General features: G+C 37.9%; 1 protein-coding gene across 1 annotated transcript; it reads left to right on the top strand.

Annotated features, from left to right (window-relative positions):
* The first annotated feature begins 3,457 nt into the window (after positions 1-3,457).
* SLITRK1 (SLIT and NTRK like family member 1) lies at positions 3,458-6,759 on the top strand. The gene has a single exon (XM_086328608.1). It carries the CDS (start codon positions 3,458-3,460, stop codon positions 5,546-5,548), a length of 2,091 nt encoding a protein of 696 aa, XP_086184734.1. The 3' UTR covers positions 5,549-6,759.
* Positions 6,760-19,980: the final 13,221 nt, after the last annotated feature.

Genomic DNA, 19,980 nt, shown 5'->3' with positions numbered 1-19,980 from the left:
CAGGAGACACAGGAGACGAGGGTTCGATCCCTGGATGGGGAAAATCCTCTGGTAGAAAAAATGGCAATCCACTCCAGTATTACTGCCTGGAAAAATCCTATGGGCAGAAGAGCCAGGTGGGTTACAGTCCATGGGGTGACAAAGAGTCAGACACAACTGAGCATGCACATATTGGGCTATCCCACACAGGCAGAGGTTTTAAAAAAAAGCTATTTGAGGATGGTAGAATTGGACAAAAATTGTGTAACAGACTAAAACAGGAAAATCCTGTCCATAAATTTTCCAATGTGATTGGTGTTTTGAGAGGCAAGAAATAATCAGGAGAGGAAAGAAGCAATCAGGAGAGAAAGATACAGAGTTTAATGGGTGGGGAAGGGGGTGGATTCTGAATATCAATTGCTTATTATCCCAACACTGTTCATTTAAATACATCCTTTCAGCTTCTTTGCATAAAGTATTTATTCAACAAGTTGAATAAATAAGTCACCAATTAAGCATTAAAGTGTGATTTTTAGATGATTATCAACAATATTTTTCTTCCTAAACAGCCAGCATTTTCCTGTCTCCTTCAGAGTCTTGCCACAGATACTGCAGAACTCTGCACTCCTCTCTCAGGGTGGTTTCTGGGGCCTTTCAAATCTGAGTCCTCTTACAAAGAAACCAATATCCTCCACCCCATCTGTAGTTCTCAACTGCATAGCATTATTTTTGAGAAAAGGTTTCAAATTGATTAAGCTCTTTTCCCTGTTCCTGCAAGTGGTAGTAGGTTAAGTTAAATAAGAACAGGATTGTTTTTAGAAGCATAATAGGTTGTCTGAAAAGAGGCCTTTCAGTCTCTCCCTCTTTCTCTCTCTTCTCTCTCCTCTCTCTCAAACACACACACACACACACACACACACTCACACTCACACTCACACACACTATACAGAGCTGAACCTTCATCCATGACTCCCCACTGAATTTCACCAGAAGATAACAACACATTTGATTATATGAAAATATTATATATAGATATGATAACTGTCACTCCCCAATTATCACCTTCTGGTGCTGGTGTAAGAAATCTCCTCTACAATTCCCTGAATTTTCCCAACCCCATTCCTGCCCCCCAAACTTTCACTCTTTAGCCTTTTCCAAATGCGTGATCCTTGAATATTTGATCTTTTATGCAGCTTATTAGAGACTTGTAACAGCTGTCCAACTTGTGTAAGACCTAATTAAAAGGGAAACTGACATGAACATAGTATCCCTGCTTAGACTGAAGAAAGAACCAAACAACATTTTTTTAAGTCCTGTAAATTCCAAACACTAAAACGATGCACACAATTTTTAGAAGTGTTGATGAGAAAGGTGTTGACTCTGGTAAGTCAGCAAAACAGCCTTCAGAGAGAAGCTGCATTTTCATATTCTCCCCCCTCCCAGATGTTAGTAGAACTTGGTTTTTATAAGCTCCATCTAAGTTTGAAGAACCTATGGATTCCTTCCCTAGAAAAAACCTGAGTACATTGCCTTGGCAGCACCATTGACCCAGCAAAGAGGAACTGGCCAGTACCTGAATAATGTTTGCACAGAGCTTTGGAGACTGGAGATTTCTATCTCCCTCTAGCAAAATGCAACTGGTTATTTACTTGTATGCATTTTAAATTCCTCCAAATGGATGCAGAAACTTTGTGTGTTTGAGAGATTGAGGGAGTGTGTGTGTGTTTGTGGTGTGCATGAATCAGTCTGCCAGTGGGTTTTTAAGAGCACTCACGAATCATACTGGGATTTTTCCCTGCCCCCTCCCTTCTTTTCCGGTTCTCAGTGAATGTTTTGGGTCTGGAATCAAAGATGCAAGCGTACATTGTGTTTTCACCCTGCAGACTTAAGTAACATTCAGGAAATACCAGAAAAACCTCTCAAAGACCAAATTGACTAAAATTCTATAACAAGTTTTAAAAAGTATGTGCCTGAATTACGTATCTCACAGCAAAAAGAAAAGCATACCCAATTTTATAATGTAAAATATATATGATATGAATGTATGTTTCAAATAGCCACTTTCAATATGCTAAAATAAAAAAAGGGGGGGTCTCAAAGACATCAAATAGCATAAAACATTGTACTGCAGAGACGGAAGAAATGCATTTAAAGCACCGATGAAAATGGCGTGCGGTATAATTACCTCAAATTGCTGTTCGCTTGACACCCTGACACTAATTTTATTCAAGCCATCGGGAAATAAATGTTTTAAAAGCACTCTTTCCAAACGCCGGAGCTAGTGGGGGCTGTGAGTTCATTAAGGAAAGGAAAGGGTAAAGTTTTCAGCACGCAAAAAGAATTAAATAATCCTTTTAAAATCAGCATCTATGTGAATCGCCAGTCTTTAATGCCCACATTTTTAACGCTTGCCCTGTACGTGGATTGATTTTTTTTTTTTTCCTTCAGCATTCCCTCAGCAGATGGATTTTTGCTACTGCAGATCAGCAGAGGGTGTCAGATCTTTGAGTGCACCAGGCTGGAACGAGCAGAGCTTCTTAGCAACTCTCTTCTCCCCCCTCCCCATTCTCGCGTTCTCTCCCTCCCTCAGACAGCTCCCCCCCAACCACCCGCCCTCCGCCCCCTCCACGTAATTCCGAAAGAGCAGAAGAAAGAGAAGGAGAACAAGAAAAGAAGAGCTAGTAACCAAGAGAGAGCCGGAGTCCAGGGGGGAGAAAAAAAAAAAAAAAAAAAGGCTGAAGAGGACCGAAGGGGAGGAAAGGGAAAGGATGGACAGCCACAAAACGCAGCGATTGCGGAAATTTTCCAGCGCCATTGGTTCGGCAGCGTGAGTCCTTCGGTCCGGCGTGATTTCAGCACCGGGGGGACTGGACAGCACCTCGGGGGTACTCCTGGGCAACCCGCAGCCACGGCAGGAACTCCATCAAGCAGCCTCAACAACAGAAGCCACTGAAAACCCTGCTTTGTATCAGAGAGGCAAGGTCAGTCCGACGCACAGCCATGCACAGGCAGTGCGCCTGTACTACGCTGCAAACCCTCTGCTTGTTTCTCTAACATGCACTTGCTTCTAATTACCAGCATTGTTCCCTTTCTGATTAGTGAGGAACTAGGCGAGATTCTGTAAGGGTGTATTTTTAATTTATATGTACATATTTAACTTCTTTTTCGTTATCTTTAAAGGGTTGAGAGGGAGTGAGTGGGGTTATTGGTTCTACTTTTTTTTTTTTTTTTCTTTTTGCTTGCCTTGCACTACTGTGCCTGGATAGTTTGTAGATATAATTATTGACTGGCGCCTGGGTTGTTGCAGTGCGGGGGGGTTAGGGAGGAAAGAATCCACCCCCACCCCCCCAAACCCTTTTCTTCTCCTTCTCTGGGTTCGGACATTGGAGCACTAAATGAACTTGAATTGTGTCTGTGGCGAGCAGGATGGTCGCTGTTACTTTGTGATGAGATCGGGGATGAATTGCTCGCTTTAAAAATGCTGCTTTGGATTCTGTTGCTGGAGACGTCTCTTTGTTTTGCCGCTGGAAACGTTACAGGGGACGTTTGCAAAGAGAAGATCTGCTCCTGCAATGAGATAGAAGGGGACCTACACGTAGACTGTGAAAAAAAGGGCTTCACAAGTCTGCAGCGTTTCACCGCCCCGACTTCCCAGTTTTACCATCTATTTCTGCATGGCAATTCCCTCACTCGACTTTTCCCTAATGAGTTCGCTAACTTTTATAATGCGGTTAGTTTGCACATGGAAAACAATGGCTTGCATGAAATCGTTCCTGGGGCTTTTCTGGGACTGCAGCTGGTGAAAAGGCTGCACATCAACAACAACAAGATCAAGTCTTTTCGAAAGCAGACTTTTCTGGGGCTGGACGATCTGGAATACCTCCAGGCTGATTTTAATTTATTACGGGATATAGACCCGGGGGCCTTCCAGGACTTGAACAAGCTGGAGGTACTCATTTTAAATGACAATCTCATCAGCACCCTACCTGCCAACGTGTTCCAGTATGTGCCCATCACCCACCTGGACCTCCGGGGAAACAGGCTGAAAACACTGCCCTATGAAGAGGTCTTGGAGCAAATCCCTGGCATTGCTGAGATCCTGCTAGAGGATAACCCATGGGACTGCACCTGTGATCTGCTCTCCCTGAAAGAATGGCTGGAAAACATTCCCAAAAATGCCCTGATCGGCCGAGTGGTCTGTGAAGCCCCCACCAGACTGCAGGGCAAAGACCTCAATGAAACCACTGAACAGGACTTGTGTCCTTTGAAACACAGAGTGGATTCTAGTCTCCCGGCTCCCCCTGCCCAAGAAGAGACCTTTCCCCCTGGCCCCCTGCCAACTCCCTTCAAGACAAATGGGCAAGAAGATCATGCTACCCCAGGGTCGGCTCCAAACGGAGGTACAAAGATCCCAGGCAACTGGCAGATCAAAATCAGACCCACGGCAGCGATAGGGACTGGCAGCGCCAGAAACAAACCCCCAGCCAACGGCTTGCCCTGCCCTGGGGGCTGCAGCTGCGACCACATCCCGGGGTCGGGTTTAAAGATGAACTGCAACAACCGGAACGTGAGCAGCTTGGCTGATTTGAAGCCCAAGCTCTCCAACGTGCAGGAGCTCTTCCTGCGAGATAACAAGATCCACAGCATCCGAAAATCGCACTTTGTGGATTACAAGAACCTCATTCTGTTGGATCTGGGCAACAACAACATCGCCACCGTAGAGAACAACACTTTTAAGAACCTTTTAGACCTCAGGTGGCTGTATATGGACAGCAACTACCTGGACACGCTGTCCCGGGAGAAATTCGCTGGGCTGCAAAACCTCGAGTACCTGAATGTGGAGTACAACGCGATCCAGCTCATCCTTCCCGGCACCTTCAACGCCATGCCCAAACTAAGGATTCTCATTCTCAACAACAACTTGCTGAGGTCCCTACCCGTGGACGTGTTTGCTGGGGTCTCGCTGTCTAAACTCAGCCTGCACAACAATTACTTCATGTACCTTCCAGTGGCCGGGGTGCTGGACCAGTTAACCTCCATCATCCAGATAGACCTGCACGGAAACCCCTGGGAGTGCTCCTGTACCATTGTGCCTTTCAAGCAATGGGCAGAACGCCTGGGTTCCGAAGTGCTGATGAGCGACCTCAAGTGTGAGACGCCGGTGAACTTCTTTAGGAAGGATTTCATGCTCCTCTCCAATGACGAGATCTGCCCCCAGCTGTACGCGAGAATCTCGCCCACGTTAACTTCGCACAGTAAAAACAGCACTGGGTTGGCGGAGACCGGGACGCACTCCAACTCCTACTTAGACACCAGCAGGGTGTCCATCTCCGTGTTGGTCCCAGGACTGCTGCTGGTGTTTGTCACCTCCGCCTTCACTGTGGTGGGCATGCTCGTGTTTATCCTGAGGAATCGAAAGCGGTCCAAGAGAAGGGACGCCAACTCCTCGGCGTCCGAGATTAATTCCCTACAGACAGTCTGTGACTCTTCCTACTGGCACAATGGGCCTTACAACGCAGATGGGGCCCACAGAGTGTACGACTGTGGCTCCCACTCGCTCTCAGACTAAGACACCCAGCCTGGGTAAAGCAGAGGCGAGAGCAGGAGGGGAAGGATGGAGATGCCCCTCCACGGCCCCACTCTGCCAGCATCCCCGGGGGTGGGGTAGGTCGGAGGAGCCCACACCCAAGTCCAGCGCGCCCCGAGGCTTGATGGACAAAAGTAAATAAATAACTATGGACTCGCTCGACGCAGAGGGTCTGACCCCTTTAGTACCCTTCGGGAAACAAAGAGCAGACTGTGGTGAGCGGCAGAGCGCTGCCAAATCGCTCTTTGCTGCAGCCCCTTTTGACAAAGCCCAGCAGGAGTCCTGCTCAGAGCTGAGACGGTGCCCCTCCCCACGGGGGAGGGGCTGGAGGGGATCGCGGTCCTATACATATATACATATACCTACAGCTATATAGAGAGATAGATTATCTATTTTTCCCCCTGTGGATTAGCCCCGTGAGGAGGTGAGGGCGCGATGGCTCCCTGTTGGCTACGGAGGGATGGGCGGTTGCACGAAGGCATGAATGTATTGTAAATAAGTAACTTTGACTTCTGACAAAAAGTGCTGCATGGCTCGCATGGAATCCACGCGCTCCAGGGACGCTGCCCTCCCAGCGACTGGGGACCCCGTCACGTTCACAGCACCCACCCTCTTACCTGATAAGTCCCATCATATCAAACTTTCTATAAACAAAAATACAGCATAATCAGAAAGTGCCATTTCGCCATTATTTGTGATCGGTAGGCAGTTCAGAGCGTTACGTTTACTGTGAACAACAACAACAACAAATGTAAAGGTTTTATTTAGGATATTTGCATGGCTAGTCATCAGTCCATTTTATGAGTTAAAAATGTATTTTGTTGAACAAAGTTTTTATGGGTTGTTTTGGGTTTTCTTTTATTTTGATGGTGATTTTTCTTTTGGAGGGGGAATATTTTTCTATACATATCCAATAATGCCTTCCATCTGAATGTAAAATAAGTACCCATGATTTCTATTATAGTATCAGTGTAATTATTTAAAAAAAAAAAAGATTTTGAGGCAGTTAAGCATGACCAATTAATGTCACTCTAGTGCTTAGGCTGCGATCTTATGGTAGCAATTCTGTGCTGGTGTAAATCTTACTTATAAAGTAGGAAAAAAGAACCGAGGAAGCACGTGGAACTTACTAATTCTATTCGAGGATTTTATAATGGCATATTTTTTCAGTATTAAAGTGAAAATGTTTTCAACTCTGGGTCCTTACATTTTTCCAGCTTCGTATTTGCAACATGGTAAATTGGATTTGCGGTGGAAGGGATGCGGGAGGGGGATGGTTGGGGGTGGATCCCTTTAAGAGCTACATTAAGGCTCTCTCTTTAATCCTCTCAGCTTTTTGCCCTTTAGTAGCTCCCCTCCCCCTCCATCCCCGCCGGGACTTCTCCAGTTTTCCCCTGTGGTTAAGGTCTTTCCCCGACACGCCCCCTCCCCCTCCCTTTTCCCCCCCATCCTTATGCGGCAGTGAATCCCTTTATTAATACTGGAAATCCTTGGCTGCTGCTGCTGCTGCTGCACACACTGCAGATATGTTAAGGATGTTAGTAGAGATTTGATTTAATTGACTGTCTAGATCGGTCTCATTAAACAGTGGAGGTTTCATTGGTCAGCACTCTTTGATGAAAGACAGCTCTAATGACTGGCATTTGAGATGCTGCTGGCATTTTGAATTCAACATCTGCTGAAAACGGTAAAACTAATTAGTGCCCACCCACCCTGCCCGCCCCAGCAACTGCATATTGAAATTTGTTAAAGCACTCATCTTTATGGAAATCAATCATTATCCTAAAGAAGTGTTTCTCTGCTATCATTCGGATTTCTGGTTGTGGCCCAGTAATTAACAAGAAAAGCATTGAACTGTTTCAATTTTATGAGCCAATGTAACTCTGGCCCCAATCATATTCCTCCGGGATTTCTAAGCAGTCTATTTTATCAGCAGTTAGGGGACAAAACAGCAAATAAAACCACAGTGTTGATGGGGTCTGCATTCCACCACATATCCACCTTTGAGAAGTATGTTAAAAAGACTGCAGACCACAGATTTAAAAAAAAAAAAAAAAAAAAACACAATTGTAGGATTGTAAATCAGCCAATGAAAGCCCCCAGAGCAGTTGTAAGATTTGCCTTCTAGAACTCATATTCTAAAGAGAATAAATTTCCCAGAACAGTGATGTTCTAGAGTATGTATTATTTATTTTAACGCTTTTTAAATAAAATCTTTATTATAAACCATGACTATTCCTAAGGCCATTCATCATTTTCTCTCTTGATTCTTTTGTTTGTGGAATGCATTTCATAGTAGTGTGATTGTAACCTACTATTCTTTGACAAATATTATGGGTTGTTATTTATTTAATCATTTTTCATGTCAAGACCTTAATTCTTTTATGGAAAGACAACTGGATTCCTGGTAGGCAATCAACAGATTTACTCTTGATGAAAAAGTTGGGAGAGAGAATGAGTTATATATTCAAGGATTCTATGACCTTAAAAAGGAAAAGAAAAGATGGCAGATGTTCTATGTTTTTAGTGGAAAGTGACCCTTGAAAGACACCTAGTGAGGCATGATGGTAATTTTTAAACTGATACATTAGTTTAAGTCAGGAAAATAGAACTTCTAGTAGAAGGTGTGCATTGGGAGCTGAGCTTTCCTTCATACTAATTAAAACAAAATTAAAATATAGAAGGCAAAATTTAAAGTATTTTTTAAATATTAGCTTCAGTGGTTTTTGAGTGGTCATTGTTTACTAGACATGCACTAAGTGGTTTACAGAATTGTTTAATGTACCCCTCACAAGCACAGAATAATAAGATGTTGCTATTTTCATTACACCAATGAGAAAACTGAGGTTTAAGGACAGTAGGCAATAACTCAAATCTCATAAATAGTGGGGCTGTGTTTAAACCCAATTATCTTCATACACCAAAAACTCACTCTGTGTATGGAGTAGTCATATGCATTTACTTGTTAACTTCTTAAAGAATGTTATCCTTTTTATAAATACAGTATAAAAATTAAGGACCCTGGGTGTATCTTCTTAATTCAGTGCGAATTGTTGGCCCTTTATATTTTCAGTATGTCTTGCAACAGAAAGTATTGTCCTACATTTGAAGGAGATAACTTTAGTGTGTTCTCCAAGACTGTGTAAGAAGACTTAACATATAAGAAAAAAGATGAATGTGCTTTATGAATTCATGAATTATATAAATCCAAGTCAAATGTAAGTTATCAATATATTGATACTAAAATATTGCTGCTGCTGCTAAGTCGCCTCAGTCGTGTCTGACTCTGTGCGACCCCATAGATGTCAGCCTACCAGTTTCCCCCTTCCCTGGGATTCTCCAGGCAAGAACACTGGAGTGGGTTGCCATTTCCTTCTCTAGTACATGAAAGTGAAAAGTGAAAGTGAAGTCACTCAGTCGTGTCCGACTCTGTGCAACCCCATAGACGGCGGCTCACCAGGTTCCCCCTTCCATGGGATTTTCCAGGCAAGAGTACTGGAGTGGGGTGCCATTGCCTTCTCCAGGGCCATCAAATATTATAATACATAATAATATGTTAAAAATCTATGTAGAAAACATATTCATGATTTTATAGAAAAGAACTTTTATTATTTATTTAGACCATGTTTTATTTAGTTTGATAAAGTATCTCTGTCACAATCATATAAACTAAAATATAGTAAATTTACTTTTAAGTTTGCAGGATATATAATACCATATAATTTTCATTTAGAAGTACTTAGCTTCTTATCTTCATTTTAACATAAAATGCTCATATAACTGTAGTTACCATGTGCTTTAGTTAAGATATCTTGTTTCCAGTTAAATCATCCCATAATTCATCAAAGTAAAAGAGATTTTAGTTGGGCCAGATGGAAAAGGAGGAAAGAAGATATCTTGTTCAGTTCCACTGCTTTAAAGAAAGTAGTACCTTCTGTGGCTGCGGGTGTAACTAAGAATATCCTAGAATTTAAGTTGTTGCCATAGAAATTTATTGTTTAACCTTTCTTACATGTTTACCGAGTAGGAAGTTAGAATAGCTGATCTAATATTGTATAACAGGATTCTTTTTCTTATCTTTGTTTATATTAAATGTAATTAAAATTGTCAGGCATTTTAATACATGTCAGAAGTATATTGGCAATTTCAAGGACAGTTTGTTAATTTGGCTTTTTCCAGGGTTGCAGATAGATATAATTGGCATGTACAGAGAGATGGATGAATTTGCAAGTTTGAATAGGGAAGTGTGTGTTTTTAATGTGTTGGTAGAATGTTACATAGAATGGTTTCTAATTTAACTCTTCTGATAGCTAAATTTTCAATATTAGTTTTTTTTTTAATTTGTATGCTTATTTGACCAAAAAATGGAAATATAAAATGTGCAAAAATTCAGTTTTAGCACATGTTCATTTTTGGTTCATTTTCTTTATTATTTCAATCTATTCTAAATGCAACATATTATTTAAATTTTAAAAGATGAGCTGTGTATGATATCAACAGGTATGGTAAATGCATACTCAGAATTACTAAGATATATGAGTTGTTTAAATTTGGCCCAGAACCATAAAAAAAGAAGGCTACATTAAATACATTTCATTTAATCTCCTGGCATTGTCTTACAGCTCTAAAGTCACCAAAAATATGTTTATAAAAAGTGATATACAAGACATGCAGGACTTTCTTGGTGTTGAGAGTGTTTCAAAGAAATGCCACTAAATGATTTCCTGAAAGCACATGTCACAAACAGAGCCATCCTGAAACCTGATCAATATTGACTCTGGTCTGGCCTATCAAAATTTGATTGAGTTTCAGAAAAAATTAAATAGTTAAGATAATAACAGATGAAGTGTTTAAGAATGGTAGCTTTATAATGAAATGGATAATTGAAGGAATCATCTTCATTTTTAAAGCCCAGGATCACCATTTGTCCTCAATTGATTGGCAATGTCCAGTTTATTGGTTTAGACTTCAAATATCTAAATAATCACTCTTCTCATTCCATTTGGATGCTAAATATAAACTATATTAATACTTCAAAAATAATTATTTTTTCTATTTAAAAGCTTACAGAGTAATTATCTAATAATTGAAAGAATTTTGAATGAGTTAGAACCTAAATATTAAATTGGCAACAATAATTGGGTACTTGTATGAAAAACATTGTAGAAGCTCTCTTATGGCAGTTCTAACCTCAAGGAGTTCACAACCTACAAAGATGAGATACATACATCATTCTAATTGTGTAATAGTACATCATCAATAATTTTTAAATGATGTGATGCCACTAGAAAATTTTGTTTTTACATTTTAAGTAATATAGGATTTTGGCCATTTGGATGATTACAGTTGTCACATAAGTTTTGGAGAAGTCAGTGGCAACCCACTCCAGTACTCTTGCCTGGAAAATCCCATGGATGGAGGAGCCTGGTAGGCTGCAGTCCATGGGATCGCAAAGAGTTGGACATGACTGAGCGACTTCACTTTCACTTTTCACTTTCATGCATTGGAGAAGGAAATGGCAAACCACTCCAGTGTTCTTGCCTGGAGAATCCCAGGGATGGGGGAGCCTGGTGGGCTGCGGTCTATGGGGTCACACAGAGTCGGACATGACTGAAGCGACTTAGCAGCAGCAGCACCATAAGTTTTACCTCTTGTTCAAAGAGTTGAAAATCTTAAAACAGTGTTTTAAAATGAAAGAGATACTTGCATTACTTTGCTAGGTTTATTTTCATTTATTCTTTTGTAAAATGGGAATAATGTCTGCTATTTTGTAAGTTCACTAAGACTTTTCTAACTCATCCTTGTAAGAAGAAACCATCAAACAAGTTTTTATTTTAGCAAATGAATGACAGATGATTTTCAATGTTAGTTACTTGAGAAATCAAATATAAATTTAGAAATTTGAGTAAAATATTTTATAGTATCGTAAGAGTTACAGAATAGCTGTTTCTGCGTATTTGATTTGTGTCATTTACAGTATACATAATATAGATAACAAAAGCTTTAATATATTACATATACTTGAAAATTTTTATGGTAAAGCTAATGTTGCCCTAGCCATTTCTTATTTAGTAAAACCCAAACTTCAGTTATCTAGTAATGTGTTCCAGGTGGATAAGTCCAAGGTTTAACAAGCAGAAAGCAATAGGCAAGTTGTGCATTTACTAACTTCTATGCATTATTCTCTTTGCCTCGAGCTCCATTTCTTTTCTTGACAGAAGAATACAGGAAGGAAGCATGTTCAGCTGCAGCATATCAATAGAAAAAATCAATATATAGTGAAAAATGAGAAGTGCTTGAAATGTAGATAGTCAAGCAACAGTGCAGAGAAACAAATCTCTCTGCTTCCTAGGAGAGGGGGATGAGTGGAAAGGGTGACTGTTACCATAACAATAATTACTCTTACCAGATTCTGTGATATCTATTGTTAAATTTTCTTTTTTTAATCATATCTTTTTACTATTTCCAAACTGCATATGATACAAAAATTTATGCTCATTATTATGATAGTAATCTGATTTGAATAGTATGTGTAAATATGTAGAACTTTTGGCCACTTCTCCATAAGGTCGCAAGAGTTGGACACAGCTTAGTGACCCACCCAACCAACATAAAATAATACGATTACAACATAGCAAGTGCATTTGAAATAATGACATTGCCTATACATTATTGTAAAATTCATGTGCTTAGTCCAAGCATTTTTATTTATTAAAATAATCATTTTATATGCTTTAAGTAATCCTATATGACTAAATTAATACTGTATCTAAAATATTTTGTTGTATGATATGTGCAATGATATCAAATAGTAATTATTTGCTAATATCTGTTTGCTAATTTAGATGGTTTCTGCAGCTATTCTGATAAAGTGGCAAATCCAGTTAACTTTGCTAATTGGATACATTTAACACCAGTTTGAATGGCTATATGTTTGAGTATGGCTTTGTCATCACTGAGTTGGAAATTTATGTTATGAACTTTATAAGATTCCTCAATAATGGATCTAAATTGGCTTAACTCATTATCAGATGAATCTAAAGGGAATGAAATTACTAAAGCAAAGAGTTTAATTCTATTAATCCCTCTGCTTCCTGAATAACTAAATGTGCTCTGATGTCTCAATACATGCTTTAATGAGGGAACTTAGCTTTATTATTATTATTATTATTAGTGGGGGATCAGAAAACATTACATTTTAAATTTTTCAGCTAAACTTTGGACAGGATTTGTTTTTTTTTCACCAGAATGGTCAGCATTCCAACAATCAGGTTTCATGTTACAGATGGTATTTGGTATAATTAGACATTAAGAAATGGCAAGCAGAGTATTCTAGGAGAGTATTACACCTTTATGGTATAATATTATCAGGAATAAGACAAAGTCAAGAAACTAACAGCTGGAAACAGTAATAATCCCAGAAAAAATGAATTACATGGAACATCATGTTACTATTATAACTTTAAATTTATAATACCAAATTAAGAAGAAAGTCAAATCAGAGCCCTTTTTAAAAGTATTTGCATAAGCATGCCATCACTTATAGCCAGCCGGAACCTATTCATGCCACAAGCTTTGTATAATATAGTACCTTTTTTTCAACATCCCCACATAGCTAGCTAACTTGGTGTCTATTAAACTTCTGTCCCTGAAAGCCCAATTTATACACTTGATTAGTAATCAAATTCATAATTGGAAACAGAATGAGTTTCTTTTGTAAGTGCATGGTTTTTAATTCATAATATCTTAAACTAGTATGACATATTTTAAGAAGAGATACTTCAGTCCAAAATATTGAGAAAAATGTTATTACTATAGCATTTATAGTAATGCATTCGTAGATACTGGTAAAATTGCTGAAAAGTAATAGCTCAGTTGTTTTTTTTGTTTGTTTTTTTTTAATTTTGATCATTCATTTGTATACTTTATCTGGGAATCACAACTATCAACTTAACAAGCCAGATTCTCTTAACTCTTACAAGACAGGACAGTACCACATTTGTTCAGATGCCTTAACCAGGAAATAGTAATATGGTGCTTTTGAATCTCTCAGTTATTTCTATTCTCAATTCTTTTTTTTTTTAATTTGTTTATTTATTTATTTTTTGGAGGGTAATTACTTTACAATATTGTATTGGTTTTGCCATACATTGACAATAGTTCAGTTTTCAAAGTACAGCTGCTAGTGGTAGCTGTATGTACCATGTAGTGCCAGACATTTCAAGGAGGCAAAATTGCATTGGTGTCAGGGAGATACATCTTAATTATGCCTAATTCAGAAAATTGAAACATAAAGGAAGAAAAACAACTGAAGATGATAGAAATTTTACCTTGGTGTTCATTGATCTCCTATGCATGCCAGGCACTTAACTACACAGAAAAGACTAGAATTCTGCTTATCTGAATTTACATTCCAGAGCAGATTACAGAAAACCAAAGATAATGGTAAACTATTGACTAATGAAGAGTTATGAATTAAATACAATGAGGGAGAGACTGACTTCTTTTCTTAAAGGAGGTCATGGAAGTTCTCTCTGAGGACATGATGCATGAACTAAGGTGGAAAATATTAACAGAGGATCATTTGAAGGCTGGATAAAGAGAGATCTGGGCAAATAAATCAAGTACAAAATATCCTGATTTATCAGTGTTCATGAGATATTTGAGGCCCAGAAAGAAGGCCAGATTGACTGCCATCTGAACATAGGCAGATATGAAGTTGGAGAAACAGAAAGCAGAGAATGCCTTATGAACCACAGCAAGGAGTTTAAATTTTATTTTAAGTATAACATAGATTTAAGTAGGCAAATAATATGATCCAAGTAGTTTATATAGCCATTTTGGCTTGTTTTGTTGTTCATTGTTGTTATTCAGTTGCTAAATTGTGCGTGACTTGTTGCGACCCCATTGCCTGCAGCACTCCAGGCTTGCCTGTCCTTCACTATCTCCCAGAGTTTGCTCAAATTCATGTCTATTGAGTTGGTGTTGCCATCCAACCATCTCATCCTCTGACTTGCTTAGTGAGAGTGAATTACCAGAGGGAAAGCAGAAGTCAAGAAGCTGCTGTTGCAGAGCTTGGGAAACCCACGATGGCGTGTTGGCCAGTTGTAGTAGTGGTGGAAAGAAGTGGTGGCTTGTGTGGTATAGTTTGGTCTCCAGCAGAACGTTGTATCAGAGCAGATGTGAGAGTGCCAAGGAAAATAATATGAGAGTTACAAGGGTATGTGTGTGTGTTTTCTTTATCAACTAACTTGATGGTGGCAACTTTTATTGAGAAGGGAAGGCTAGAGGAAGCAGCTGTAGGTTTTAGAGTTCGAATTTGAACATGCCAAGAGTGAGATTCCTGTTTACAGATTCTGAGTAGACTGCTGGACATAGAAATATGGAGGTCAGGGAGAGTTTAAGGAGAAGAAAAAGTCTTGGAATTCATCATTCATCTTTTATCGGTGGCTCCATTTTATAGAATTAAAAACTAAACCTATGGTTGTATTTAACTGCTACACTCTACCTTCATGGCAGACTTGCTGAAAATTGAATGTAAACTTGGTTCTAGACATAACTAATGTAGAAAAGTTACAAAACATGTATGGTATCTCTCATGTCTGTACATTTCTCCTCAAACCAAAAGACCCTATATAAAACCTAGCAAAATATTCATTTATGAAAATCAATTGAAAGTGGAAAAAAATGGCTCAGACAAGGCTAAACAGCCTATAGTAAAAAGGGATAGTGTGAACTTTAAATTGAAATACTTAAGCTGCTGCTTTAATAAGCATATTTCTGAGTGAGAAGGAGGCAAGCAATTTTATCCATTACCAGAGACAAAAGACTAAACTTTTTTTTTTCCCCCAAGAGGACAAATTTCTGGCAAAGGAAGATTAACTTTAATAATCAAGCATAAAATAAGACAGGATCAGGCTCTTCTTATTTGGTAGTTAGTCAAATGTTGGACTCTGTTTTGAAGACTTTATTTTACTTTGGCTTTCAACTCTGTGGTTTGGTCTGGTTAGCTGTTCAAAACCCTATGTCCCATTTGGTATTTAGTCCAACTTTTGAGTAGATAACACAGTAAAAAATATTTAATGTTTTCCTCATAGAACAGTTTCAGCACACCATCACTAACTGTCTCTAATCCCTGACAATTTAAGTGTAATTGAACTTAATCTTCTGAGTAAAGTGTGATTACTTTTCATTTTATTTTAGTCCTGCTGAAATTCAAATTTTCATTTTAGAGCTTGTACAAGGATACTTTTCCCACAAGGCTCTAAGTGCTTGCTTCTTTCTGTTTGGTTGGGATGCCATGACATAAATACTCAGCTTATTTTTAAAAAGAAAGTTAAAAGCTGGTTGAGAGCTCTGTTTGGTTTCTCACAAGACAGCCTCACAGTGCTACAGAGTTTGAAGTCTTGGGATCTTATGGGGCCCGTGGCAAGGAACTTAGTCAGAAAGCCTTGATTCTAGATTATGTTCTCCTCTAACTAGCTTTGTGATGCTAGGCAAATCTCTTAAGTACCGTAAGTTCCAATTTTCATACCTAAAATGAGGCTGTGGACTACAATCAAGGGGTCAGAAAAAATTTTTCTGTAATGGGCCAGATTCAATAAGTGTTTTATGCTCTATGGGCTAAGATACAAAATCTAGGTTATTTAGGAGATACTAAGTCCATATGTAAATTAATTAGATGTGTATCAAGCAAGAGAGAAAATAAATTTCCAAAAATTTATGTTGAAAGAGTTAAAAACTTTATTCAATGAGGTTTAAATCTTATATAATTTTTACATGTCACAAAATATTGTCCTTTAGTTTTTTTCAACCATTTAAAAATGCAACAACAATTCTTAGCTCACAGGTGACATAAAAACAGGCAGCAGAACTGATCTGGCCTGTGGGAGGTGGTTTGCCATTCTCAGGACTAGATCGAATTCCTCTAGTAAAGCTCAAATAGAAGCTTTATTACAGATTCATTGAAATATACAAAAATGTTTTGCATTATACATATTATATAAAATTTTCCAAATTATATGGGATATGTATCTAAGTTTTTTTTCTTTCAATATATGGATATTTTATATTATGCCAGGGAATTTTATCATAATATAATTTTAAATGTGTACAAAATAGGCCAGGGGTAAAATAATGATTGAAGAGGTCTAACAATAAATTAGTCATGTTTGATAAGAATTATTGGAGTAATTTACAGCCTCATGTCTAGAATCAGACTGTATCAATTCTAATCCTAGCTCTGGCTAGCTGTGTGAACTTGACCAAGTTATTAATCTTATAGCTACTTGATTCTCTTATTTGTAAAATGCAAACAACAATGATAGCATCTACTTCATAGTAATGTTATTAGTATTAAATGTATCAGAGCACTTAAAATGCCTATACGAGGTTACTCCATTATGAACTTTCAGGAGGCTTTTAGCCATTAAGAGTGATTCTCTATTGCATAAATATTTTTACATAATCCTCAAAATATTTATATCTGGTAGGTCATTTTTTAAAATCGCTACTTTCCAAATAAAGAATCTGAAGATTAAAAAGCACTTTACCTAGGAGTACCTTGCTCAGAGGCAGAGTCAAAACGCAAAGCCAGATCAGAGGGACTTTAAAACTGATGCATTTTACCTGCACAACTGGGTACTTGATGGGAGATTATCAGTATTTATCTTCCCCAACTTTTTGTGACATATTTTGACATCAATTTTGTTGTTTTTCCAGGGATTACAGATATATAATGTTATCTTGTTATGTTTTCCCATTCCATTTTTATGTTGAAGTAAGCACATACTTTTTTAAAAAAATTTTAACACAATTAAATTTACCCCCATCTCCTAGCTTGTTCTACTATTGTACAGTAACTGATACTCTAAAATTTAATTTCTGTTCCCTTTGTGCTTCCACTTCATAAACTTCATTTAAATCTCTACATTGTGGCCATTTTTAACTAAGCCACAGAAGGAAAAGAAAAGAAAAACCTTCAAGCTAAATAGTACTAAAGTGACATGGTGGCTTAACACAATATGTGTTTGTTTTTTTTTCTGGCAAAAGGTGGGGTATTTAAAAAATCTAAGAGCAGCATGATAACAAATAAATGCATTTTTAATGCTAGCATTTCAATAGTGATATTTGGCAGGAAGACTTACTTTGTCACCTTTATGTGTAAATATGCTATGCTATGGAGCCAACTGACTTTTTTATTAATAAAGAAATCTGAGAGATTGCTTCTCTATCATTTAAGAAAATGAGAATGGAGAATTTTGCCATTTTGCTGCTCCCAAGGTGTCCAATAGAACTGGGAAGGGAATTCAGATTGGTGCTATTACAAAACAAATTCTCCACCACAATCAGTTATAGAACTGAACAGCTATTACATTTGGTTTTGAAGATTCTTTATTAGTTTGTATACCAAAGACCACAGTTCCTTTTGTTTGTCATCATACCTATCTATGAACACATCTATAATATAATGTTATTGCTGTTGTGAGGTTGCTAATAATCCACATTGTCATTTGGGAAGGCAATTCATTTTTCCTTCCAGTGCCAAAACTGAAGCCAGCTAAGATGTCAGAATACATTTGCTTAGGAAAGGAAACATGCTTTCCTCCCAGGGACTACTTCCAGTATAATCTGTGGTAACTCTCCTATTTATAGAACCATGTGCAATATTCCCACCATCTAATAAATATAAAAAACTACAGCCTCCAAAAATGATTTCTTGATTTTTAAAATTTGGAGAAATGCCACATTAAATAACCTAAGTCCTAGTCCTTATTACAGGACTTCACTGATTTCAAGAAAGGTTCTGAGTCCCCGTGAGAAATATGTGATATGCAATATTTCCCACACTTATTGACTTCAGAAGCCACTACCCTCTTGTCAGTCACAACACCCTTGTTTGTTTTTCCAAAACACTTATTTAAGACTTGGAGGGCAGAAGAGATAATTACTTGACATAACTTAATTTGGGAGGGGAAAAACAGAACAAAATAAGCTCAGGTCTTACAGAAAGCCAAACTCATAGTGTAGTGATCTAAAATAATAGGCTTAGAGCCAATTCTTTCTGAAAGAAAGTAGCAATTCAGAGAACTAATAATAATAAAAGAAAAAGAGAAGCCATTGCATTTATTTCCTATGGCTTTCAGGCATCTCTGAGTCTAATTGTGTGCCATTTACCATGAAGAGCTTGGCCTTTCTTCAATTTTGCCATCTGTTGAAACACAGGATAGATCACTACTTTATGACCTAGTGGTTCAAAATAGCTTGTGTCTCAATAAATATAGAACACTCAAAGGAACATTTCTCTGTTACTATGGCTCTGAACGATGCAGCCATTTAGCCCTAGTTTCATGGAAATAAGATTAATTGTTCACAGTAGAATTTATTTTAAAACAGTGTACCCTTCAAAAGTTACCCCAATCCCACTTGTCTTTAGTGACTTGTCATTTTCATATATGGAATACCCAAGCCTAACAAATAAAATTAATAATAGATTGATGGCCTAGGCTGATTAGTATGCAGTTTCTTAAATTTGTAATTGGGTGACTTTCTAACTGAAGTTTATAAGCAAGTGTATTTCCTCTAATTTGGTGTGTTAAAATACTGATTGATTTTCCATCTGAACTTATCAGTTAGGACCATACTTAATGAAACAAAAGGTCAATTTGTTTTAATTTGAGCTCCTTTGTTAATTCAGTAGGCAAATTCCACTTGACGAAAAAGTCACCTCCCACCTTCTATTGAAATAATCGATACCTATGTTCACTGTGATAAACAGATATTATTGAACATTTGAAAATCTTCACTCTTTAGATTTTATACATTGCAAGTTCTTCCTGAGTGAGGCTCATGTGTTCTGCAGGTTTTATCCTCCTTGCTTAATTGAAGAATGATATATAATAGTAATATGATGTTACTTGATTGAATGAATACTTATAAAAATACACAGCTTTATACTTTAAATATAGTTGCAAAATGGCAAGACAAAATTATTATTTTCATCATTTTGTCAGGACCCAAACTCTTTCCAAATCAATGTTATAAAAATAGCAAAGCATGATACTAGTAAACAAATATTTCCATTCCTAAGTCTATTATAAAAGTGATTATCTTTCAAAAAGGGTATAGGGATTTATCTTCCTGATTAACTAATCATAATATATTCAATTTATGAAGTTAGATATGTATTTATATGAAATTAGATTTACCTAAAAAGCAAACAAGTCTTAGTGCTGTATCTCAGAAAAGAAATATGACAAAAAAAATTTTTTTTAGAAAAACCTACTGGAGTCTTTTAGGAAAAATTATCCCTGCCTTGTGCATGTGCACATATACACATACACCCACCACTCCTCTCCCCCCCCCCCACACACTCATGGTTTAAGAATGAAGGTAATAATAGACCATAACCTCTG

Source organism: Bos grunniens, chromosome 12 (genome assembly GCF_055505025.1).
Source record: "Bos grunniens cultivar Pamir isolate PY7600 chromosome 12, Bosgru_T2T1.0, whole genome shotgun sequence".
NCBI classification, from domain to species: domain Eukaryota; kingdom Metazoa; phylum Chordata; class Mammalia; order Artiodactyla; family Bovidae; genus Bos; species Bos grunniens.
This window is presented reverse-complemented; position numbering and strand designations above follow the sequence as displayed.

Coding starts and splice junctions, on each gene's coding strand:
- SLITRK1 (XM_086328608.1), top strand. CDS start 3,458: ATGCTGCTTTGGATTCTGTTGCTGGAGACGTCTCTTTGTTTTGCCGCT.